The 27,084-nt window shown below is 37.4% G+C and overlaps 1 protein-coding gene and 1 long non-coding RNA gene across 6 annotated transcripts in view; one reads left to right on the top strand and one right to left on the bottom strand.

Annotated features, from left to right (window-relative positions):
* The window catches only part of LOC135798678 (protein doublesex-like), a 42,375-nt gene extending 17,278 nt beyond the window's left edge, over positions 1 to 25,097 (bottom strand). The window contains exons 1-4 of one of the 5 annotated variants that reach the window (XM_065311580.1): positions 23,995 to 25,097; positions 4,745 to 4,882; positions 4,559 to 4,640; positions 3,612 to 4,153 (exon numbers count right to left, since the gene is read on the bottom strand). In XM_065311580.1, the coding sequence (XP_065167652.1) occupies positions 4,105 to 4,153; positions 4,559 to 4,640; positions 4,745 to 4,882; positions 23,995 to 24,499 (774 nt within the window). In that variant the 5' untranslated portion in view covers positions 24,500 to 25,097 and the 3' untranslated portion in view covers positions 3,612 to 4,104. Of the gene's footprint in view, positions 1 to 74; positions 290 to 3,611; positions 4,154 to 4,548; positions 4,641 to 4,744; positions 4,883 to 23,994 lie in introns of those variants that run through there. The other 4 variants (XM_065311579.1, XM_065311581.1, XM_065311577.1 and 1 more) reach the window with 4 other exon arrangements.
* Positions 25,098 to 25,340: 243 nt separating this feature from the next.
* On the top strand, positions 25,341 to 26,435 carry LOC135798679 (uncharacterized). The gene is made up of 3 exons (XR_010549765.1): positions 25,341 to 25,568; positions 25,866 to 26,037; positions 26,138 to 26,435. It is a non-coding gene; the product is annotated as an uncharacterized lncRNA (long non-coding RNA).
* Positions 26,436 to 27,084: the final 649 nt, after the last annotated feature.

Raw genomic sequence — 27,084 nt, 5'->3', positions numbered from 1 at the left:
TAAGCAGACGACACCAATAACCGAATGAATTTAGTTTATTAATATTAAAAATTAAAAAAAAAATTTTTACTCACTCAGCATCGGCTCCGTGGTCGCAAGGATGTGGTAGTGAGAAGTGGTGCAAATTGAAGGTTGGTGATTGGCTCGTTGAACGGCTCGATGAACCCAGGTGCCATGTAACCGGTGTGCTGGTACATCTTCATGCGAGCTTTCATCTGATTGAAGGTGTCCATGTCTAGACGCGGATAGTAGCGCACCAATGCCGCCATATACGGCAATTCTATGTTTGCTGTTGAAAAAACAAAACAAAAAATTATTTTTGATAAAACACTGAATATTATACAATATAATAAATTTATACACAAGGTAATATTAGGTATAACATTTCGATGAATATGATGCTGTTTGATTGCGTCGCGACGCCGTAAACAAAAACAAATGAATATTAAATGATTTCGTCGACAGCAGCAGCGCATAATGCGTTTCAGTTTAATGCTTAATCTGGCCGCTGTTGCAATGTGCAACAACGTGGCAAATAAAACAACAATGCGTTTGCACACACAATGTGGGATCGTATTCGACCCAAAACCCGACTTGAATTGTCGAGTTGTATGCGCCGTATATCCCGCGATTTACGTCCGTGGTGCCATTGCCGAGAGAGATCTAAAAATGATTATTAAAATGTCGCATTCAGAATCAATGCAGGCAACCCTCACGGCATTGCACTCTCGCCGTGCGCCGTTAAAGTTGCATTTTCGTAGCGCGCGGATTCGGCAAAGCGTAATAACGCGTCAGGCAGCGCGGGCCACCGATTTAATTATGGTATAAAACCATTCCAGCATTAAAAGTGTCGTTATGATGCGTTTTATGGGCGGGAATGCTGAAATGCTGAACGCTCCCGTTGACTGCGACGGCGGTTTGAAAGGTACTACCTCACTCCCAGCTTGCGGATTGTGCAGACGTTACGTCTCCGCGCGCCGATTTCGTAGATCATTCCGAATTGTGGTCAAACAAAAAGTTTTTTTACGACACTAAATCACCGCGCATACCAGTCGTTTCCCGCGTCAAACACTTGCAATTGTTTTCCGAACCAGTATGCAAACACGTTGTATAAAATTCAACATTCTTTTATGTGACTGAATCTAATTTCGAATGCAACTATGATCACATATTGCTGATGTGAACGAAAAACGCAAAAAATAAATCAAATCGATAATAATTCATTTTTAGGATGTCAAAACAATTTAATAAGAAAGCAGAAGAAAATAAAGTAAAAGTCTGACGATAGCGCACGTTTCGACTTATATTTGATGCAATTCAATCCGGTGTGCAATGTGTTTGCTACACACTTCCATTGATGTTTGTAAATTGTGAGCAAAATAAATGCTTGCGATTTCTGTGAAGACTAGGCAAACCTCAGAAACACGACAATATTGTTACCATCGTGTTGCCACGTTCGGGCGTAGAGTTATGACTAGTTATACACAAAACAAAAGCGAATGCGCACCTGGTTTCCGTCTTCGGTTCGCACATCGTTTACCATCGCGCCTTGCCACTTCATTTATGTTATTACTAGTACTTCGACGCCGCGTTCGCGACTAATATACAGAAGCAATCAAACTCCAAGTACTGCTTACTGCTTTGCACTCGCAGGAAACCAGCATGCACACACAACATCCGAATGAATGATGTTTGATTTGCTTCGGTGGCATTGTTTCATGCAGCGCATGAAATAAAAAAAAAATCCTGCAAGTTCTCGACCTTACTCGTATGTGACATTTTGCATATATGCACCTTGCGGAATTTGAACGGTATTATATTTAGCGAAAATGTTGTCGCTGTATTTAGAAATGGAAGAGTAATGAAAAGTGCAAAATGGTAACAACTTTCGTAACCACGCGCGAGCACACAATGCGTTGTGTTCGCCAGCTCTCGCACTCGCTGCCAATTGCAATAATATGTAGTTGTTAAAATGCGAAGAGTAGAAAATAGTCAATCGTAAATCTCGACGCAAAATAAACATGCGCGAAGCTCTTAACTTCTGTATTTTGCGTGCACAAAATATTATTATTTGGTCGCACTGAGACGAGTCGCGGTTGTGAGTGGACGCTCGTAACTCTTTGGAATTTATTAGGAAAATTAACATTTCATACATCTTTAAACGCCGTTGCCAGCTTCGGTTGGGCGGACTCCGTCGTTGGATTTTTGTTTCGCGATAAATTCATTGTATACCTTTCCTTGCATTCGAGCACGAAGCGTAAATCTGAAGCGAAACGAAAGTGCTTTATTGTTTGCGCTGCGAATTAGAATTATTTAAATTGCGTTTCCATGGAATTTCGAAAGTAATTCGCGCTGGATCATCAGGTTACCGGAAAGACTTCTTGCATTCACATAATAATAAATAAACCGGAATAAATCGATATTCACATATCAAATGAATATATAAATGAATAATAAGACATACTTCTAATACGATTTGTATTTATTGATTCATAGCCACTTGGTGAGTGTAAATGGGTGCTAAAATCGTATTAACGAAGCAAAATCGTTCCGGCTTGCCATGCGTCGTTGCATTTTTATCAAACGTTCGCACACGTTTATCCAGCGCCGCGCGTGGAAATGTTTTCCGAACACTATTACGGCACGAAACCGAAAATCGTTAAAGCCGGTAATTTACGGCTGACCATAAATGCAAAAGGTTATAATATTTTTAGTGCGGCCCGCGGAGGGATACAAAGATGAAACGCGTTCGGTTCGACGACAACGCGTACATGTTACACATATATTTAGTGTAACTTTTAATCGCCCATAACTCATATAATCGCCAGCGAAAAAATACCAGAGCAAGATTTCTCGACGAATTTTTAACTATTGTATTATTATATATTACCACAACAATCCTGTTGAGATAAATCGCTTAAAACGCTAAGAAAACTATAAAATTTTAAAATTCAAAATTTTACATTCGCGAAATGTGAAAATGAACACAAATTAATGTAAAACTACATTTTGAACAAGTAGTTATCTCAAGTGGCCTCTCAACCTTAGTTGTAATGAGTCTGGCTGCGCTAATATTGAGCACACATTGATTTTTTCCTTGTCGCGTTATCATAGCAAAATGCGCAATATCTACACGACGCGCGTTATCACCGACCTAGACCAAAAAGCGCGTCAAAACCGCGGCACGTGTACGACATTGTAATGTAAAGCACTGTAATCTACTTATCTACTCAATTAACACACTCACACACGCGCTGATAAATATGTAACCAAATGTATGTATGCACAGTTCAAGTTCACCATGCACATGGCTTATGATTAGATTATGAAAGAGAAAGTAATTCCTACTTATACACAATGTGATCTATGTGCAAACCTCACTTTCATTAAACATACGAAAAAAAAAAATTATCATTGCGATATAATCTAGTTGTAGACGTACGTATTTTTATCACAATTCTACTTACCTAGTGAGTTCGTTTGCCTCGCAATGAGCAAACATTGTTATCGCCGGCGCAACATGCATGTAAGTTGCGGTGTAATTCAAATTGTATTATGCTTTCATTACTGAAGTGAAACTTTGAGCATGCATGATTTTTAATAAAATACTGATTGATTGATTTATAGAATTTGTGTGATGTGATTTCTTCAGATGATTTTTGTGGGTCTTCTATCTTCGTTTTTCTTCGGGGGTCCTTCACTTATCAATACAACGATGCACTTAATTACGTTGTGCCAGTCTTCATGTTTTCTTGGTTAATACTTGTACTTTTAACTTGTGCGGCGAAGAAAAGGGGGGCTCAGTTACACTGAGAGAGTAATGATGCCAATTTTTGCAAGAAATAGTTATAAATTTGTACAACATAAAAGTTAGTGACGAATACTTTCACAAATACTTGATAGAAAATAATACCTAAGTGTTTATCAACTCTCCTCAAAATTTATATATAATTAAAGCTCATTTTATCTCTTTTGATTTTGATTTAAAGTAAAAATTTCATTTTTGTAAAAATTAGTACGATGTTGAAAAAAATAATACCTAATTAATTTAAAGAATACTTTGTGTTAATTTGACGGCATCATTACATCTCGTTAACAGTGGAACTAATCATCGATCCATTCAAACTCCTTCTTCGTTCTTTGTTCTTGCTGTCTATACCACGTGCGCGCCACGTTTCGAGAGGGTGATAGACACCAAGTTATAAAACATAAAAACAGAAAAGAAAACACCGTGCATAAATTAAATGTGTCCTTCAATTCGACGGATTTTTTTGATCGCAACGAGAATAAAACAGAAGATAACAAAGCAGAAAGCTTTTGGAAATAAAAAAAAAAAACAAAAATATTCTAAGCAAACAGATAAAGACTGAAGCTAACATAGATAGATACGAAGACAAGACAAGAATTTAGTTAATAATGTTAATAAATTTTGAAAAAAAGACAGCAAGAAGAATAAATTGGCAACAAAAATCACAGAATAGTAGTTTTTAGATAATACAGAAGAATACAGAAAGCGGGAGCGGCAAAAGATAATAATTATGTTTTTAATCATCCATACTGACGCGAGGAGTTTCGTAGCTCGACGCCGTCGTACATGTTGAGGTTGTAAATTCTTGAGTATTCGATCACCACGCGTTTGCCTAAATGTAGAACATTATTAAACGTGGTAAAAATCCCCAGAAAAAAATTAATTAATTTAAATAATCACACGTTAAAGAATAAAATATAATTTTTTAACACTAACCGTCGTCGATTCGCTTTGTCGCCTCCTCCAGGTCTCCATTGGAATCCTTCAATATCGCGTACATCAGAGGCATCATCTCCCATGGATATCGAAACTTTTCCAAGAGTCGCTGACAGTCTTCCAGAAGGTCAGTACAAACTGTAACAATAAATTACAATATAAATAAAATGGCGGCATATTTAATTTAAACATGTTTTTATTGTTATTTTATTCCTTCGCTCATTGGTTGAAGGAAACCGCTCATCAGTTACAACTGTCTTCATCGTCGAAGACCACCACATAAGGAAAGACTAAGAAGTCGAATTGTAAGGTAGAAGAAACGCAAATGCGAATACAAAACATAAAACTGCGTATCTTGAACTTGGTAAAATAAATAATTTAGCGTCTTGTAGTTGATAAGTTATTACCTCCAAAGTATTCAAGTGATTTGCGTCGACAAACGCGCAGAATGTAGTATTATGTAAGTACGAAACGAATCTAAGAAACAGGTTCGAGTTGCAGATACAAAACGAGTCATAAAATTGTTATTTTGCGCTGGAATGATTTACTGCTTGGTATTCTTAGTAATTTAATCATTTTTTATCCCGCTCAAAGAAAATTTTTACATGCGTATTCAGTAGGTCTGAGAATCGGTAACTTCATATCTTTAAGTGATAAGGGTTGTTCACCCTTAATATTTTTTTAAATTTTGGTCGAAATTTTTTGTTTTTATTTTTTTAATGTGGCATTAAAATATACATACAACCCTAAATTTTTGGTTTCTTATCACCAACCCCTATTTTTTATAATAAGTAAGTTACTTTTTGTCTACACTAAAATTTATCTAGAAACTTGAAATAATTTATATGGCAAAACAACGTTTGCCCGGTTAACTAGTATATAAATAAAAAGAAATGGCGCCATATTTAATTTAAACATGTTTTTATTGTTATTTCCCGTAATTTCATGCGTCACGCGATCCTCGCTGCCTATCCAATTGCAAAGAAGAGGTAGGCCCATCGACATAGAGGCATCATTAATTATCGTGGTAGTCTGCTCCTACTGCTCTTTGGAAAGGTGAGCAGCGCAGGAGGAGCGATCGCAGCGAACCGCCACGTCGATTTCTATTCCTTCGCTCATTGGTTGAAGGAAACCGCTCATCAGTAACAACTGTCTTCATCGTCGAAGACCACCACATAAGGAAAGACTAAGAAGTCGAATTGTAAGATAGAAGAGACTCAAATGCTAATACAAAACATAAAACTGCGTATCTTGAACTTGGTAAAAATAAATAATTTAGCGTCTTGTAGTTGATAAGTTATTACCTCCAAAGTATTCAAGTGATTTGCGTCGACAAGCGCGCAGAATGTAGTATTATGTAAGTACGAAACGAATCTAAGAAACAGGTTCGAGTTGCAGATACAAAACGAGTCATAAAATTGTTATTTTGCGCTGGAATGATTTACTGCTTGGTATTCTCGACAAAAACAAGAATCGCGTTAATGAACACGAATTCTACATACTGCAGTTAACATATTGTAATAGTTTTTAATCACGTGAGGTAAAGAAATGTTTTTTCGAGTGTAGAAAATGCATTTTAGATTTCACTATTGACGTAGGACACAATTTACATTGTGCATAATGAAGCTTTGATACATTCGGGTGGAATACCTGAGCTACTTACAAACTAGGGTGGTACTCATGTCCGCAAATCACATTTCGGTTACAGAGTTACACTGTTATGTGGCCAGAATGTGTCGATAAGTGGAATTGGTTTCAAACAATGAATTTATGCATCAATTTAGCAAAAACACACAATCTAATGTAATATATAATAAATTAATAATATTACACTATTTTTAAACAAATTATGACTTTAAATAAACGATTTATACCTCGTAAATTGTTTGAATAAACAATTTTTGTATTTATTACGTAGTCAAATGCACATGATACAGATGAGTATTTAGAAGCGCATGAACAGGCTAATTTTGCAACTATCGTCCGGCACGCGGATATGAATTATTAATAAGTTAATACTCATGTCTGCACATACAATATGCAGGGATTTTCGGGTCGTGGCAATTTGCATCGCAATCAAACAGTCGACCATGGCGCCCCCTAACGCCAAGCACGAACGCGTTTTATTCAATTACACCACACACATGCTGAGGCCACACATGTAAAATCCAATGCAATCGCAGATGTTAACGCGGTGTAAATGCATAAAAGTGGAGGATAATTTAATTTTTGTTACAATATAACACTAATTTTCATCTCTGCATGGATACACGACGCAAAACCATGCATTTTAGGCACTGAAGAGGAAAACATATCACTATTAAGCGCAGAAGCGTGTGATATAAAAATAAAACTCGGACGCGTTGATGAAAAGAAACGTAGTCGATAAATGTCGAACATCAACTACTGCGCTGGTTTGTTTTTTCTTCATGTTGGGCGAGGAGAAGGAAATTGTCAGTCATGTCATGATAATACGTGCGGATTGCGAAACGGCAGACAGACGGCGAAGTTTACGTGACATTAGAAAACGCGTCCGCCGAGTGCAATAACAACTAAGTAATCACTGTTTTAGTTTGTGCCCGGGCATTGGTTTGCTTCGGGGGCGAGAAGAACATGCAGCTTAACGACGTCTCGCGCCGCATTAAAATTTCTGAATTGCGCCAACGTATATAAAACGACGTGAAAGCCCAGAAACGGAAAACTCGCCACGTCAGACAACCTCACGTTATCTATTTCTATAAATCTTAATCATATACGTAAAATAAAGTTAAAGCATTTTTGGGAAAATTTTGTATTAAACTAAACATTTTACCGATAATAAATCAATTGTATGGTTAAATATTATATTATAAATTATAATTTAAAATAATCATGACTGTTACATTGGTACTTAATTTGAAACCATGAAAACAATGGCGCACAAAGCAATAAACAAGCGAAAACTAATTGCACAATACATATTATATTATATATTATATTCCGTAAGTTATGATTAACATGAGATGTTGGAACCGGTTTTAATTTAATAAACTTTTATGCTTCTCAATTTATTAATTCATTATTTATTATTAAACGTTTTACGAGCGATATAGCCACTTTTAATTTTAAAGTAATAAAAGATTAAGCGCGGAGTTCAAGTGTAAGTGCTGATTAAATAGCAACAATAGCACCACAATTTATGCATATTATGAATGCTTTGGTTTTGCTTTCAATAACATAGTAATTGTGCTATTGTAATGGTTTAATCACTAATTTAATTTAAAACACGAAGTTGCATGAAGCATGCATTAAATAAATTAGGTTACGTAAGTAGAAAACCAACGTTACACGCTGAATAACCTCCAAATTTAGTCACGACTTGTTCATTTTCTTGATGTGATTTTTATACTTAAATTAAATTACCTTCATTTAATGTTATACAGGAAACAAATATCAAACGTAGATACAACTCTCAACTCTCTCAAAGTGTTTCGATAGATTCTCGTGTGGACAACTGAAATCGTTGCCTTTGACAATTTGATGCAAATCGAAACCTACGAAACTGATGCATTGGGATTTGGTGTTAATGTCATCCCTGCATCCTTCAAGAGTACTTGTTAGGGGACAAGATGAGAAGTGATAATAGGTGAAACTCTAGTCTACGTCAACAACCAGCAAACGCGAGTAGACCGGGTTTGATACCCTCACAAACGATACTTCAACATGATGCGGCAGTATCTTTCGCCTGATAACATATTAGCTTTCGTAAATTCACGTGGAGGGGTTTTCACTTTGTGAGAAACATTTACGCATACTCGTAATTCCTGCTGTTACAAAATTAGGTCTTTAGGTTACACCTAGCGCCATCTCACGATATAAAATAGAAACTTTTTTGCCAACCACACTCAAAACACCTTTAAATTGACCTGGAATTTCAGTCCTAGTGACTTAATTTATTTTTTACAAAGATAAAATGATAGAAAATGTGAATAAACCTTGAAAAAATGAAAAAAACATCTCAATAAATCTCTTGGAAGCAATAATAATGCAGTAGTAGGTTTCTAACACTATCGAAATTAGCATAAAAGAACATATTGTTGTTGCATTGTAGTTATAGTGCGTGCACAAGATGGAGGCCTCCAGTAGGTATTATCTTTCAACTTGCATCGTTCCAATGTGGCTCATATCTATTATATTAGTATGTACTGGCATTACTTGCATTATTCGCGGCATTGTATGCCCGCACACTCACGCGTGGCCACGCTATATCGAAATACGACGTGTAGGAATAATAAAACGCGTCGTTTTATGCCTCCGCTCGTAAATCAAACGGGCCCGTAAGAAATTTATATCTATAAAGAATATTTTATTATTTAAGGGGTTAAACGCTTTGCATTCCGATATGTTGCGCGCGTTGCATGTTGCGATAATAATCATTGCAGTTCATAGCATTTACGTAAACGACGAGAACAAACGCAAACAATTACTAATTAAATAAATTTTGTAAATTTATATCACGTAATTGTATTGCTGTTGCAATATATGAAAACTTTTCGTTTGGATTTTGTTACATGTTTGCTGGTTTGCAGTTATGCGTTGCATAGGAATCGCAAAGATGTTTATAGTCCTTCGCATTGAATAGCAACACAATATTTTAACGACGCCATGACTCAAGCCTGAAAGAAGTGACATTAAAAGAGATGAACGGCAAATAAATGTAAGAAACACTTTTGTCTAAATTTATATGTGTCCATGTTGTGTTAATCCTTTCCATCGCCTTTGCTTCTTGTTATTGTCTGTGCCGAGAGTTCCGACGGCATGCGCGAAGATGAATAACAGAAATAATAACTAGATATTAATATTTAACTCGCGAAATCGTAAAAACTGCAATAAAACTCCAAGGGACTATCGGGTCGTAAATTAAGTGTCTGGGCAAGCAAGCAAGACTTAAAGTTAAATATATTGAACATGTCTGATGGATGAAAATTTTTAAAATTTAAAAATTCGATAATTAATCAATGCTTCTGTAAATTTTAATTAAAAATACAGATTAAAACTATTTGCATCTCATAGACATTAAATCACAAGTTGCAAAGTAGTAAAATTTTGAAATTCCGAAAACTCCAGGATTGGATTCGCTCCGCCTGGTCGTAAACCTCTTCGTCACGTTGAAAGCTAGACATCCTTTCGCCCTTATAAATATTCCATTCTCTTCTCGCCGCCCCCGACGCGACGTAATCTTTATATAACATGTGTAATACGCTACAAACGTCAAGTCCGACGACACAAGAAAAGTCATCAACGCTCAACGTTATTATCACGAGATAATGTTCACACGACGCGAGATGCCGATGAATGAAGACATCAATGCAGGTAACTGCCTCGCGCCACGACTTTGTGAACATTTTATGCTCATTCCGCTCAACGTGCATGTAAGATTTACAGTGTTTACTAATTAAAAGCACAAGAAATGCTAATTATCATCTTGTGTTTATTGCATTACATATGCAATGCAACTGGTATCACAGATATTAGTTGCGTGTAACAAACAGCATAAAGATGGTTTGGTTAAATTCATACGAATATAAACACACAATGAATTCAAATTAAAACTTTATTACCGCGACGTCGCCGATTGTCGGATTGTTCTTGCGCACGGGTGTTGCATATTCGTATAGTGATGGCATCCGGCATATACCAACATAGGCGGCGATGCGCCGAGATGCAAATAAATTTACAGGAAAGTGCGCGCGTTCGTGTTCCAAAACATTTCGAAGGTTTACGACAAGCGCGGCGTTTTAGGATACGCTTCAGGAAGTCGCGAAGAGCACAACCACGCACACACGCGCGGCACTTACAACATGCGAATGTCAATGATGTATCGTTGCACCGTTGACGATTTTATAACGTGGACGTAACCTCCTGTTCGCGAACGCACGAAGAAGCGAGGATTATTTTTAGGTTTGCAACGCGTTCGCAGTTTACGATTGCGACATTTATTTACACATCAAAAATTCGTACATATTTTAATTTTAGAAAAGAAAGCAGTGTTACACACATTTATAGACTTGTAATTAAACTATAGTTACGTAAGTACTTAATTCATAAGAGAAAAAATTACCTTTTACATTTAAAATCTTTAACTTTTGCAAATTAATTACAAACTTATTCATTTTATTACCGGTTGTTTACGGACAATAAAATAAATCATAAAAGCATATTATTAATTAAAATTCGCCTTATTCAGCTGAATATTTGCGATTTTATTGTTATTCATTTGTTTTACGCTTGTAACACACGTGCAACGCTGTAGAGTATTTAGCGATAATGTAAATGTCAAACGAAAGACTTATTGCGACATGTTGCCTTTCCTTTAACAATCAAATTGTTTTAATCTCTTAGTGTGTTTATATAGTTATCATTACACGGAACGCTGAGACAGATCGACTTAGTGTTCAACAGTTTATAAGCCGCCTTGTACTCCGTGTATCAATATGGCTTTTGTGCAGATTTAAAAAATACGAACGCACAGTTCAAGCTTCGATTAATTGTTAAATTAATTATTAATTAATTCATTAATGGCGGCGACATTAATTGAGCGACGCGCCGGAGTAAATTATCAATAATTACAGCTTCCGTGTATGATTGTAAAATTTTAGAATTAATTTAACATTAACATATTAATATTCTATTATATAATTTAAATGCATAAGTATCTTATAAGTTGATAAAATTATTTTTTTAATAAAAAATATTTTTTTGTCATTTGTAGGGAAATAAATTTTAAAAAATTTAATTTTTTAATTTTACTGCTTTACATGCGTAAAATTATAATTTTATGACGATAACAATGATGACACTACCTTCCGCCACTGAATAAAAAAATAAGCACGTCTCAGAATTAATGAAGTCGAACTTTATTGCAAAATAAGTGACGCGCCGCTGTGTGTGATGTCGTTCCGCCGTTTGTCGCACTGCCATTCGTGCGAATCAAATCGACACGACCGCAGAACGCATCCGCCAATATAAAAGTAACCAAAACCTCACAGCCAAACATTGTGATTGTGATTGCAGAGCTCGCTCTGCTGGAATAAACATAGACGACAGTTGTGTTCACAGATTCTATGAAACTGTAGAAATCACTTGCGTGTAGGAATTAATGATGTGAATTTCTTTATCTTGCATTGAAACAGAAAAAATGTCCTAATACACAAAAACTAATTGTAAATTCTTGCTGCTCTTAATACTGAGAGCAAGATAAGTAAAGCCTCCACAAATCCAACGCAACTTAAGTTATAAAATCGATTAAAATTTTAAGCGCTTTTAATGATTGCCCATATTTAATCGATTATCGAAGCCATTTAACTTTTATCGTCGCACCATTCCGACGCAGAGTAAACGCATGCTTTACACTGCGCATGTGTGTCCACATCATCAACTTACTCTCATCGGAGATTGTCGTCTGCGTACGGCGAATCGCAATGTTTAAAAGTTTGGCGAGCCGCAGACTTTTGACTGGTTGTAACTCTTCAAAAGCAGTGCGCGCGTCGCACTAAACGTCCAACATTGAGTTATTTATAGTGGAAACTATCATGGACAATAATATCGCTAATGAGCGAATAATAAAACGTGGAATGCACACGCACGAGTGATGTGTTCAGGGAGCATGCGAAGACGACTGGCGGCGGGCTAAAGTGCGCGCGCTGTGTCAAAGACGCGCCACGGGAAGAAGAGTTTAATAAATATGCGAAAATAATCCCGAGTTATTGATTCGAGATTGTGTGCCCCCACACGCAACAGTGCTAGATTAAGTTAGATAAATCGACGGAAATCTTATTTCTGGACCAATAAAACTATTATCAATTTTCATTGGGCAAATTCAAAACTCATAAAATCGTTGCGATTTATATTTTCACGACATAAGTGAATGTTTAAAGTAATATTTTATACACTACTGTAAAAATGTGTGTATATTTGGTTGCCTATTAATTTTTTCTTGATAAAATTAATGTTTACCATAAAAATATTTAAAAATCATTTCAGTTTACTTAAGTCATGCATGGCTCATCAATCGTTAATTAAATATTTATATAATATTCATCTATATACTTCACATCACTTAAGATAAGCGCATCCTTTATTAACTGCACATCGTCCGTTACTTCATCCACCACAGTGCTGCTGATTAATTTTATGAGGTTTTATCAAATTCCTTTTTAAGCGAGCCGTGTGGTAACTAAGCGCGCACTCTGTGCGCGTCGTTTTGATAAAAGCCGTCGACTTTAGCTCTCGCCATTAGCCGCGAGGTTCGGTTGTTAATTCGGTGGCGTTTTTTTGCATTTTATTCAATAAAAATCAATTGATATCGCGCGCTGCCGCGTTCATCAGTTACACTCGGAATTAATTTGTATGTTATCAAGGCGCATGTTGTAAAAATGTATAAAATGTTGCTCCATATTTACGTCAGTGATAATCATATGTATGAACATTCATTCATACATTTATGTATTAGTGTTCATTATAATCGGTTTTTATTCCTTACTGACCACTTGACTGTTGACTATTGTTTCGGTTTTTATCAGCCTGTGAACAATTGTAATTATGGACTATCGTAATATAATACTATATGAGTATTAAGATGTGTGGTCTGTTAATGTATATATTACTCACAATACGAGATTGGTAGTAATTAAACAATGAGATTACTTCTACAACAATAGAAAGTCAAAAAGGTTTTTTGTATGTTCGATTATAAGTTTCCAACATTGGGCATTATTGGTGTAATGTTGGTTGCCTATATTAACGCTACAGTAACACTCAACGCGTGACAAGTCACGACCCTCCAAAAACTGCAAGTCACTCACCGAAGAGTAAATTTCAATCTCCTTGCTTCCTGTCCTCCCTAAACACGCAGTAAGCACACAATGTGATCGTGACTCTCCCCCCACTCAGACAGTAATTTTATTTTCGCCGCATGCCCCCTTGTTTTAGTTCCAGTTTCCTTCTGTCATCGATCTGGGTCATCAACAAAAAAGCCAGGTCAGTTTAAATTGCACCGTTTTGCACGTTTCTTATTGCTACCTCGGCAAGCTCGTAATTGTGATCGGTCATTGGTTATTTTATTCATCCTGGTTCGTTCACACGTGTGCGCGCAATCTATTAATATACGCGGTGAACTTGAACGCATGATCTGCGGCATTTTCGGCGGCGATGTGAAGGCACTTTATTCGCATAATGCAATTTCGATGTAACTCGACTTTAATCCAAATTTTATGGTTTTCGTGTTTCTCATTTCGAACGCACTGCGCTGATAACTTGTTTATAAAATTAATTTTTCACCGGTTTTGTAGTTATGTCAGTCATAATTGGACAAACGTGCGTAACCTCAAAATAGGTTAGGTTTTAGAAGGGTAAAACCAAAGCATATTCATGCTATAGTTGTTTTCTGCGGAACATATTGTCGAAGTCATTGAAAGCCAAACGGTAGCAAATCGCCTCCAGCATACTCGCGACCACGGCCAATTTTTGTTTCTTCTCAGCGTCTGCATACCTCCGTACTTGGAATTGCAAATAATTTAACATCATAGTGCGTGTGAGTGTGTGCCCCAACAAACGTTTTGCAACATAGCCAACAATACACATTCGATATTTTTCCGGTTGCTCTTTTGTTTGTTGCGGCTTTGTTACACTTCTTGAAACCAGCGCGCGAAATAGCTTTGAAATGTATAACAAATGCTTAATATCACATTGACAGAGATGTAATCTTGATTTGTTTGCGCTGAAAATTACTTCGATTTGTGTGGAAATGTTTATAAGTCATGCTTTTGCATGCAGGGGCATAAACATAAATGTGCGTGGAAAAGAGACCGAAGAAACAGCAGTTCGCACAAACGTCGCTGCTGTCAAACGCCGACACGAAGGCCATTCGGGCCGTAAAATTCGTCCACTCTAAAGTCCGTCTCGACCCGGTGACGCCTCACCAAACGCAGGGCAAAACACAGCTGTAATTTATCCTTTAACATACTGGGCAACGCAAAGAAAGTTGCACACGCAATTTAATAACCTCACACGACTACCAACAAATCAATTGAATTTTATTAAAAAAAAAAAAAAATCAAAAACTTTTGTAAATAATTTTTAAATATTTTAAAATTTTAAGAGAAATTTTTTTTTTGTGTATCTTTGCACTCAGTGGATATATTATATAAAAAATTTAATAGTTCTGTCAATCTGCAATGAATATGTACTGTACAGTACGCGAAAAAAGGTAAAGTTCTGAGAGGCACGAAGTCAGCGGAGCACATAAAATGTAGCCAATGTTGCACACACCTCGACGAAGCGGTGGGCAACAAGAGTCAAGTAGTCGTAGTCGCGTAAAACGTACGTGTTCGGTAAGCGATGGTCAAGGCTTGAAAATCACGGCTCACATCGACCGGAGAGCCAGCGCGCGCTGTTGCACGCAAGCGTTAATAAAGTTAACGCTGGAGTAAAGAGCTTGCAAAAGAAAATGTTTTGCAAGTTTATATATACCCACACGTAGCTCTTGTTATGCATACCAATTTAAATCCGCGCGTATTTATTTTATGATTTTGTATTTGAATCAATTAGTCGATCGCTAAATTTTCATCATATCATAAAATAAGATTTACGAATGTTTCACTTGGCACACACGCGCTGCGCCAATAAGGCAGTCAGTGACTTTGTGCGGTGGCAAATGAATTCGGTCCAATTATACCTTGCATCATATAAATTTACACACAGACAGACTATTATCTTTTCCTGCATTCCTGCACACATTCGCTCTGCTGGCAAAAATCATCCGCTGCCGGCACGAAGAGAGTATTTATACATGCGGTAAGTATTAAGACAACACATGTGTGGTTGAGCATAGTGTGTGTGAGAGCACTCGCGAATGATTCAAAGATATACCCCAGAAAGTGCCTAAACGAATTACGCACGCCGCCGACGTGAAAGCGAATTAAAGTTACATCGTCGCGATTTGGTGAAATTCGTCCGGCGATTTAATTCGCTGCCAGCAAATATATATGACGTAATAATTCCGTTAACACGTGCCGTGTTTAAAACCGCTGGCATTATAAAAGGAAGCATAAAATGCATAAAAATATTCAAAAAGTAAATATCTCGTGTGACATTATTTCAAATGATTACATAAATATACAGTGGAAATATCTCTATTATATTGTTCAAATATGTCAGATAACGTGAACTAAAATGTCATTATTATAGGTTATTTGCTTTTAGTTTAGAATAATTCCGTTAGATGGCGTTCAGCAATAAAAATAATTTTATTGAAAAAAAAATAAGAAAATTTTACTGTAAGTAAAATTTAATATTATATTGCATTGAGTCAAGATTATAATTCATATTAATTTATAGTTTGACGTATTTAAAGTCCCCTAGTAACAATGGCAAGCATGTGCATTTCATTAGCCGGCGTAATTATTTAATAACTTAATAACAAATATTTTGGTCAAATTCTGTGCACACTTTCCTAACATTTGCGGTACAACATGAATACCTGCATGAATGTATGATTAACTAGGTCGTTAAAGTCCGACTCATTTGAGCGACTTGAACTTGAACAATGACAGGCGGTATGCAAAAAAGTAAAATATAAAAACACCCACGTGTCGCTTATTAACATTACGACCACTTAGTTGCAATTGTCGCATCAGCCAACCGACTATGCATTGCGTAACCTCTGATTGATCATGAGTAGTGTAATAAAGTGTAATTTGTTGCGCGGTGATAATTTGTTGCCGAGGGCCACTAGTAAGTACGATGTGCACTTGAACCGGTGAATCTCGAAAAACTAATAAACTCTAGTCGATTTTTTCCGGGGGCCGAGGCGACATACACCGGTGTGAATCGCGCATCGAAAACGAACTTGAACTTGAACGCGCACGAACTGGAAACGGCCTTGAAACCGTGCCATGTGAATGCACGAAACATGAATGACGCGCGCTGCCGTTTGAGAACGGTCGGCGCCACGCGCTCGCTACAATGTAATGCAAATCAGCGTCGCGCACACAGATGTATCAAGTGAAATTAATTTGCGGTGTGACTGGGCCAGAAAAAACTAGTTAGTCTTATTTGAATCCGCGATGGATTGCATGCACATGCAGACAGGCAGGTTCATTGCAATGCGATATCACGACGCGGTGTCTGCATCGACGTTAATATTCGTTTCGGTTGACACGCTAGTTTATTGAAAGACCAATTATTACAATGTTCGATTCCTGTATCCATGCGAGACGACCAACACGTGCCACGGTTTGTCTGTGTCCGCATTTATCTATACAATATGTTCCGTATTGCATAAATGTTTCATGGAATTATTTTCATGTTCAAAGACTAAATGTAGCATAAAACGTGGGAATTTAATTTAGAATAAAATAAAATTAAACTGAGTAGTGAAGGCGATGGGAAACAGTCGTAGATTTTTTTAGTTTAAGAAACACGATCACTTTGTAGATGGTAAGTGCAGGCGCAACGACTTCTACAGGCAGCTATTACGATCAACCACGACCGACATCAACAGCATTGGTAGCGAACATCCCAACTAATTGATCGGCATAGTATCAAAATTCCCTTTATCGATTACTAACGCTACACGCCACACATGCAATGCTTACTCGAAGCAAATAGATGCAAAGTTTTTGAGGTTTTGATTAACTTTCGCAAGGTTTTTTTAGATTAAAAGTTTAAAAAATCAATCATTTGAACTAAAATTGCAAAAATTTCGTTATATTTCGTCAGTGGTCGAGTATCTAGTGAATGCATATTTTTCATTGCATAGTTTCACGCTCAACAAGCAAGGTCATGATCAAAAGTTGGCACTGCAGGACTAATGACCTGCTCACCCAATTATTCCTCTATCGCCCACGACAAAATTATTGTAGAAATTGTCATGCAAAACTTTAAAAATGCAATTTTTTTTTTAAATGGCAATAAAATATATTTGTGCTTAAAATATAGAAAATGAAGGCGTTATAAAGAAAAGTTTCGCGTTGACGTATCGTGCCAACACGTTACAGCCGTCCAACTTGCTTTAATTATTATAAATGGCCTGATAATAGCATCTGACACATTTCAAAGTAAGTTTATATATAAATATATAATAAAACTCAAAATTTAATAAAACGACTGTTCGATTCTTGTACCGCAACGCAAACATATTTTTTTTATCTGAAATAATGTTAAATATTTAACTTTCACCTAAAAAAGTTGGTTAATAGTATATATGTTACGTGTTCGTCAATAAATAACTATTATTACCTGATTAATGTCGCACACAGTTTATATTTCCTTGTATGTATACTTTAATAGCTTAATATTCCAATATGTGCATAAAATACGGTTGCTATGTTGCACATTTGTACCTACACGTGTCGTTTATTCATTTGATTCAAATCGTAAATCTTTATATTTATTTTTTATGATGATGTATAACACGACCTTGATCAACTCTATATAAATTTCCTCTCCGCTCACGATTCTCTCTTGTAAAATTGAATCGAATTTAAATAATCGTGGGTCTCGAAAAACTCTGACGTCTTTATTTATTATTTACACAGTGGTTGGTTGTCTCAAGCAACGGGTACGTCCTAATTATTTCAAAATACCATTTTAATCATCGACTTCCTTCTGTTGTCTAATTGTATATGTCAAAAATTGTGACATGTTAATTTGCAAAGCGCGCACGCTACGTCGATGCATATTTAGCACAGCAAGACTTGTGGCGGCTTTAAAAATAATATAATACGGTATGCGGTTTTGCAGAGCGCAGATAATTATATCGCGTAAAATTATATCTTCCAATATATGATGGAAAAAGTGTTTTATATCGCGCTGCTGCTGTCGTCCCACGACCGGATTCTGAACGCGTGATTCCTGCCCGCTGACAGATTCGACTCGTTTTGGTGCAGTGTGTGAGGAGTCACGCAGAAAAAAATCGCAAGGCGCCTCCATCGAAAGTTACATGCTTATTGTTTGTATTGGAAGTTTGACGTGCAAGGTGCTGAGTTGAAGAGGTTGATTTTGGGCAATTATTTCGTAAACATCACTTTTGCTATCGAATATAATCCCAATTTTCTTCGTACAGCCGGAGGCTTTGTTTGAATTTAAATTACTGGGGTAAAAATACTTTTGACTGATCGATACTGTGCTTTACTCTTACTTTCACACATCATTAGTACAAAGGCGCTGGCTACAAAGTTGCCAAAAATAAATTCGTAGCAAAGCAAAATGATGCAAAATTAACTTTTGACGTTTCAGCAAGATTCTGATGCTGCTTGCAACTTTTCCCATGCATAAAATATTATTTATTGATAAGTATGCCAAATATTTATAATTTATTCGGCCGACGACCCGCATAACTCGTCATCACTAAAGTTATTCGAACATTTAGGGAAACCTGCGCAACTTGCAACATGCCAGATATCAAACGAATAAAACGCGGACGACACGATTACATTTTATTCGAAGCATTTACGGAAGCTTAAGCGGACATAAACTTAAACGGAGTTGGCATGATTTTATAGCGACGGTCTTAAAATACTAATTTGATTGCAATATTTCGCGATTTTGCGATCGCCGATGTGGTTCATCTCAAGTAATTGATAAACTAGTCAAAAAGCACACACAATCTCAACGATGAATAAACTTAAAGCAGGCATAAATTATGGATTTACTATCTATAAACCCATCCATGAAATATTGATGACCACCAGTGATATCTAGGAATATATAATATATAGAATATATCCAGGTATGTTTGATATATAAAAGAAGCAGTTTGTAACAGATAGGGGCAATCAGGACTTCTGCTGGATCTAAATGATTACAAAATATGAAAATTGCAAAATTGCATTTCGATGGTTTTTGAGGCTGAAGCAATTTGCGCGTTTATTGTACGCGCAAAATCCTAAGTGGCATCTGTCAAAACGTCTAAGTAACTAGGCATTATTAACTCGTAACTCTAACCGACATAAATTATTCGACTTCGCACGAACTTTCGCTAGAACAATCACCAAGACGTGTCATGCGATTAAATCGAAGCGGCATATGTGGTGCACGACAACGCGACGTTTCATCGCCGCGAGGAAGAAACGTTCGTGCACGTTGGGTTGTCGACATGCCATCCATTGGTAGCTGAGAAACCAGCTGGCGGCGCACCGTACCTCTTTACCTATACCATAATGGAAAATAACATGTTCGAAATCAATTTTTAGATGAAAAATTGAAATTTAATATTTAAAATTAATTTCTTAATTTATCCGAAACGTTAACTATGTGTGCCTGTGCCGCCTGAGCACATTTCACACGTTGAGCATGCCATTTAAATTAATTGCCGATCATTAAGCGCGGTTTTAATAGCAGTTTCGCGTAATCCACAACGAACACAGCCGTCGTCAAATAAAATTCATCATTTGCATAAGTTTATTATTCGTCGATTTGTCGCCCGCCGCATTCAAACTGTTCAAATGGGTATAAAAACATAAAACAACAATTAATTCAAGTTGATATAATAAAAATAATCAAAAATACTTATTAGGTAAGTGTATGCATTTACATCTTATCGTCATACTCTCACAGTTCTCCGATTGTTTCAACTGCACCTAACTAAACCCTCTTGTAGACTTAATGTTTATTTAATAAACACAATCTTTAATTACATTTCATGAACTAGACACATACACAATGACTATCGCTTTCATATCAGGTCCGAAATAATTTCAAAGTTAGCACCAGTCAATCGTACTCGGTTTGTTTATTAAACGCATTGTATATAACTGTGTGCTTATTATTGGCTCGCACATTATGGGCCTTTATGGAAGCACTGTGTAATGCGGACGTAGAGCCGATATTGCATACGTTTACGCGTTACTCTATAAATAAATAAAAAGCGCGCGAAGCGGTCGCAGTAATAAACAATACGTGACTTTGTTGTAACAACAAGATTCAATTAATGCCTCCTCGGCATGCAACTCCAACTCAGCGCGCGCGATATGTAAATAAACGAGTGTGCGAGAGTCTAAGCGCGCGGTGGATGCGAGGATATTGAATGAAACGCAGAAAGCGATCGGAGGAGATCGAGACGGCGCGAACGTGACCGTATCTTATCCGAAACGTCAGTCGAGACCCGAGAGTGATACAGCCGTAGAGCTCTGTATGCTTATTCACAAATACTGTCAACTTATAATAATGCATAATGGAATGCAAAAAAAGAAAATATGCGTGGAATATTAAGACTTGACTAGCCCAATAATAAGATACATAACATTTCACAACATAACCTTACTATTGATATTGATATTGTGCTGTCAAAAGTAACATAACCTAAAATACTAAAATTTTGCATTGAACCTCAAACGACTAATTATTTAATTTTTAAGTTTTAAAATGTATATAATGAATGCAAAATAAGAAAAATGTAACATTCCGTAGAAATACGCAATGTTGATTAGCAGTTAGTTATTTGACTACTCAGTAAATATTTTTAATGAAGCGTTTGCATAATTTGAGCAATAAATATTTTGCGAACTAAGTTATACTAAATTAAGAATCTGTTCTGTGTCCAGAAATAGATAATGCTGTTTAATAAGGTCACGCAGTGGGTCATGGTTAATATTTGTCAAATCAGCAAGTTTTTCGGTTATTTTCCGCACAATTTTTCAAACAAAATCAAAATATTCGCAAATTTCAACCATAAAATTACCTTCAATAAACTAAACTACCTTATCTCATACTATAGGTATGTATTACTATATAGTAAATCTTTGACACGCTTATCTCGAACTGATGCCTTTTTCTTGGCCTGTTTATTCAAGTATTTACATTTGTTGCCTACGCTTGACTGAGTTGCACGGTATTGTCATCTCTTTTGTTTTATTTTCACATCTCTACGAATATTAATTTTTTACCGGCCTACTAGTGTTAGTAAGTTGGAAGTTAATGAATATGCGAAACGTGCAACAGAAGAAAACAGCTCGAAGAAGTGTACGACGCAAAAACGCAAGAAGGAATTAAAATTTCATCATGGAAACACGGAAAAAACGAAGCGTTTAGCTCGTGTCTCCATCAGCAGAGTCACGGCGAGCGTAATACTTTGTGAATTTTACGAGTACAAATAAAAATATTAATTAAAATGTCTTCACTTATCTTTAATTTCTTGGTAAATTCAAATATTTACGAAGTGCGAATTTTCAAGATGATCTACAACTAATGATAATGAAAATTTGACCTGTTTAATTTAACTACATCTATAAATACTTCTTAGTATTTTTAATTTATTAACTACGTGGTTAAAGTAAAAGAAAATGTCGATTCTAAACAAAACGATTCACATTCATATTCAATCTGCTATTTTCCACATGAATGCGTAATAAATTTTACAACACAAATTAATAAAGAGAAACATTTAAATACAATACAGGTACAGATGGTGCATCTATTGTAACTGATGGCATATGCAAAGCTGCGAAAATTTTAAATATTTAATAGTCCTCTAAATATGTTGATAAAACATGAGATTTTACGACTACGACAGTTTCAACAAGATCTTTACTTATATAGTCGACGAATTAATTATACAAGAAAATTATTGTATTCCATGTGTAAGTTCTTTGTTTAATTTCGACTTATTCAACGCCATGAGATGTTAATAGTATGAAATATACCATTTTATTTCTTTATAATTGCTGGTGAACTACCATAACTTTGTTATTATGAATTTATCAGATATTTTGCACCTATATAAACCCGAATAGGGAGATTTTCAGAGGTCGACACAAACATAAATTATGCAATATGTGCATTGCATTTAATAAAATTTAATAAAATCATTTCTCTGTTACACAATATATAAATTTGGCATAAGTGGATAAAATATGAGCATCTAAACTCATTTCGACTTCTACATACCTACTAACGAATAAATTTGAATACGTTCACAACGTAACTTGAAGTAAACAAATTTTCTATATTTCTAGATAAGAATTTTTCTAACTATTCTCAACATTTTTGTCATTTGTTTATATTCGCTTGGAAAGTTCGCTGACACAAACACGATGCTTGACGAGTGGGAAACATATTATGATCCCACTCGGAATGGAATGATTTCTTAGTCGATTCCGCAAACACGTAAACCGGCAGAGCGCTGATTCCAATAAGAAAAAGATGCAAATCGTGGATGCTTGCGCACGGCACAGGCGAAACGTGGAGAGTATTTAATAACCCCGACCGCCCAACAGCACCGTTGGTAACGCAGACCAAACCTGTTCGGCGAAACACTGTACGAAAAACGCGAGAGCAAACTATGACATGTGAGATGTGCGTATTAGTGAAGTCCGCGCGCATGAGAAGTCTGCAGCGCATATTTTTTCTTCGGTTTTGTTTAAACCTACGCAGAAACAAAACAAAAACTCTGAAAATGCTTGCAAAAGCGAAGAGCGTGACAACAAAAGCTCACACCCAATGATTACAAACATCATACCCATTTATTAATGGATTCCTGAGCTTGTAAATGAGTTGTGCGTGTTTAGGAAGTAGTAATATGCTTAGATTACCTAATTTTACGTTTTTGGGCAAAATTTATATAATTTGCCAGTGAAATATGATAATTATATCACTGCTATGGAAGTATGTTTAAAGCAAACTAGTAATCAAGTATACAATTCTTATCAATTTGTTAGTATATAGCTAAATAGTTTTTATTCAGTTCCTGAACTGATTAAAATACAAAATTTCGCTATATATGCAAGCAGTTAGTGAAATTAACACATGTATCGGCACAGTAGCGCCAACGAATGTTTGGAATCTATTTGGCGAGCAAGATATTATTACATTTCTGTTACTATGTAGTGGCGAGTTGACTTAAAGCTTAACTCGCGGCGACTGCGTCGGCTTAGGTTGGTTATTTTGGTGAGTTAAGTATGTACGCAAAACGTCAAGCGCCGCTGATCTTGCTAGGCGGACTGCGCGTTGAGTGTTAGACGATGTGTGATTTTTCCACGTGCTATCGAACTAGACTTTTATCGGACGTCTCTAAACCGCGCGCAAAAAAGCGCACTATCTTATCAATTATGTATACATCCAGGAAAAGAAACAAGTAACATTGAGAAGGATAGACATACTCATTAAAGTATCAGTTATTATGACATTTGAGGGCAATGTAACTGTTTGCATGATTAAACACAGTTACAAATTGTTTTGCGAGCTTCCTTGATTTTAAATTAAAGACGACTTACCCACTGATTTGATGCTGGTGGATGAAATGGCAACGACTTCGCCGTTGACTTTATCAGAGACGGCTTGCGTAGTGGAGCACTGCGAGGAGGCGGGTGAGTCACAGTCGATGCTTCGTTCTATGGGAGCTCCTGCACTGCCGCCGCCGCCGCCACCAGCGCTCGGACTGCTACCGTTGTTGCCGAGGAGCGGGTGTTGCGAATGATGAATCGGCGACGGACTTTTCGGCATGAAATTGCTACTGGTTTTCATCATCTGTTCGTCTTGTTGTTGTGCGCGTCGTAATGCTGTCTGCATTGCCATCACGCGCTGACGTTCAGAGGTGAGTTTACATTTCTCGCACTTGCAGGAGCGGAACTTGCAGAAACGCTTGTGACTCTTCAGTGGGATCTTCAATCGATGGTTTCGACAACGTGCGCAGTTTGGTGGTGTGCGTCGAGATGCAGAGGTGGATGAAGCATTTACCACGGCCATCTTTGAGTCGTATTCTGATTGCGAATCGGACATTTTTAGTTTATTGTTTTCTAACACTTGATATGATCAATGTCACAATGTATATTTTAGTAGAGTTGTGTTAAGTCACTTCCCGAATGCACACACGTGGCGATGAATTATGATCACTGAAGCGACGGCTACTGGCACCAACTTATACACACGCAACACGCAGTGTGAGATGCAAACTGCACACATTCACACCAGATCAAAAGTGTAACACAATGTAACTGGCGTGTGGGTAGCTTGCCGCCGCCGCCGCCGCCAACGACCCGAGAAGCACGATCCACTACCGATGTCGGGGATTCAGTACGCGCGCAACAGGTTAGACGAAAGTTTTCCGCGGAGCGCTTCGCTTTTGCCCTAAAAGCACAAAAGCACTATAGCACTATAGGCCCTAGACAACAATTTACCACAACACCACGCGCGCGAATCTCAGAATTGATGGTGTAACAACTGGTTGCGTTCCTTCCAGGGGTTTGCGGTGTGCTGCTCCTGCGAGAGCGTGCGTCCGATTTGTGTTCAATTGATTGACGTATTGCATGCAATCGCCGCTCGCATGATACAAGCACGAAACTGCTCGCAATTTGCACTTGCACTTCGGTGCGAAACCGTCGGACGAAAGTACCTAAAGGCAAACCACCGCGCGACGAGTGTGTGAAGTGCTGCGGAGCGCTCTGCTCGGCCTGGTCGGTTCCACGCTTCTGTCAGGACGAAATTCAACTGCCAGTCTTGCGAGGCCGCAGCGAAGTGAATTGGCGTGTGTGCAGTGTGCGCCCGTCGTTGCACCGCGCTGCACCGTACTGCAAATTGCACGCCGCGCAGCGCGAGCGCCGCCCGCGGCTGGGGGGGCAAAGGGTACGCGCCGTTTACGACTCTAGTCGCTCCCCATTCCACCACGGTGTGTCGTGCCGACAGCGGCGGTGGGGGGCAGACCGTCGCATGCGATCGGTTGCATCGGCGGTTGCATGATGCAGGAAAACGCGCAAACTTCAATTTTGATATCTGCATGCATATTACTATTGCACATACAATTATAGATGAAATCTATTTAAACCACTGATTTGCACGTTTACAAAAGCAAGTAAGTTTTGTTTTTATTTTAACATCAACTACTTTTAAACTGTGATGAAGCAATTGTTTCTATTTGTGAGGTTAGAATTGCAACACCGCGCTGAATTTCAAGGTTAGTATTTTACCCGTGCTTAACAATAGATTCTAAATCACAGAATATTCACATTCTTTCACGTTTCAGCAATGGGGAGGCATTTTCACCACTTCCAAGCAGAAACAGGTTAACATGTCTGGATTTGATTCATTACAATAAATCCATAAATCATCAGCAATTATAATTAAATATAATTTAATTTATTTGTTCAAGGCTACAGTGTGAAACAAAAAGGCCCGTATTAGCATATTGCGTGCATCTAGAATGCACACCGATAACTACATCTGCCACAACAACTTATATTTGCAGTATACTATCTGAGTCCGTGCGTATAAATATATATACATCCACATCCGACAAATTTCCGTAAGCAATTGCCATGAAGGTATAACTCAACTTTGCACAGTTAGACGCGCTCGCCGTGTGCTTTAAAATGCGTGCTCACACCTCTCGCTTGCAGGTTGATATTGCTTTTTTTGTTCTAGGTGTGTGCGTTTTTCAGCGCTTTTTGCCCGGGTAGCACAGCAGCGCTCACAATGCAAGTGTCGGGCAACCTGTGCGTGTACGTTGTTGGGTGCACGCACATCGTCCATCCATCTCCGGCGTCGTTGACTGTCAATCGGCAGAAAGCTCGTCCAGGCAATATGACGGCATGCGACGGCAGGATGTGGGCTAAATGACCTCTGTTGTTTTTGTTTGAGAGACGTATATAATTAATTTGCGTTTGCGTTACGACTCTATTTGGAGTAATATATTTTATACATGGCTGTGGTGTAAAGTCAATATATGATCTAACTACTAACCAGCGACAGCAATAAATCGTTAGGAGTTAGTTATTAGGTGTTTCTGGATGTCATATTATTAATTGGCATGTTGAGTTGTCAACATGATGAAGTAGGATCTTAATATATGATCTTTTCTTGTTTTGCATATGGTGACGATATCAAAACCATTGCAACTTTTTTAACTTTAATTCAACTCAGAACAAAAACATATTCATGCATTTTAAAAACTAGTACTTGTGAAATTCCAGCGTAGAACTTACTTTGTAGTTTGTATAAAACTCCAGGAATCAGCAATGCGCGCTGTTCTCGTGGGCAGTCGCTGGTATTAAGACCGTTTAACGTCTCCCCTCATGGGAATGCGCGCGGAGCAATGACGAACGTGCAAGCGAGATAATGATTTCACCAACCAAGATGAAATAATTTAACGATGTCGCGTTAATGTAATTAAGAACGGTGCTCGTAAAGTACGCGACACGAACGCATCGCACATCTCATTGTCTTTCGTTTTGCATTAGTTCCTCATGTGCTGCGATGATGACAGACATCACTACGTTCCCTATCAAACAGGACATTGCGGCGGCTCAATGGCTGCGGTAAATGGGCAAAGAAGAAGTAATTACATTCTTTTTTGAAACAGTACGAGGGTT

Source organism: Atheta coriaria, unplaced genomic scaffold (genome assembly GCF_025399875.1).
Source record: "Atheta coriaria isolate IRGN ID8LTWV9N9 unplaced genomic scaffold, Caltech_Dcor_3.1 hic_scaffold_9_pilon, whole genome shotgun sequence".
Taxonomy (NCBI): Eukaryota; Metazoa; Arthropoda; class Insecta; order Coleoptera; family Staphylinidae; genus Dalotia; species Dalotia coriaria.
This window is presented reverse-complemented; position numbering and strand designations above follow the sequence as displayed.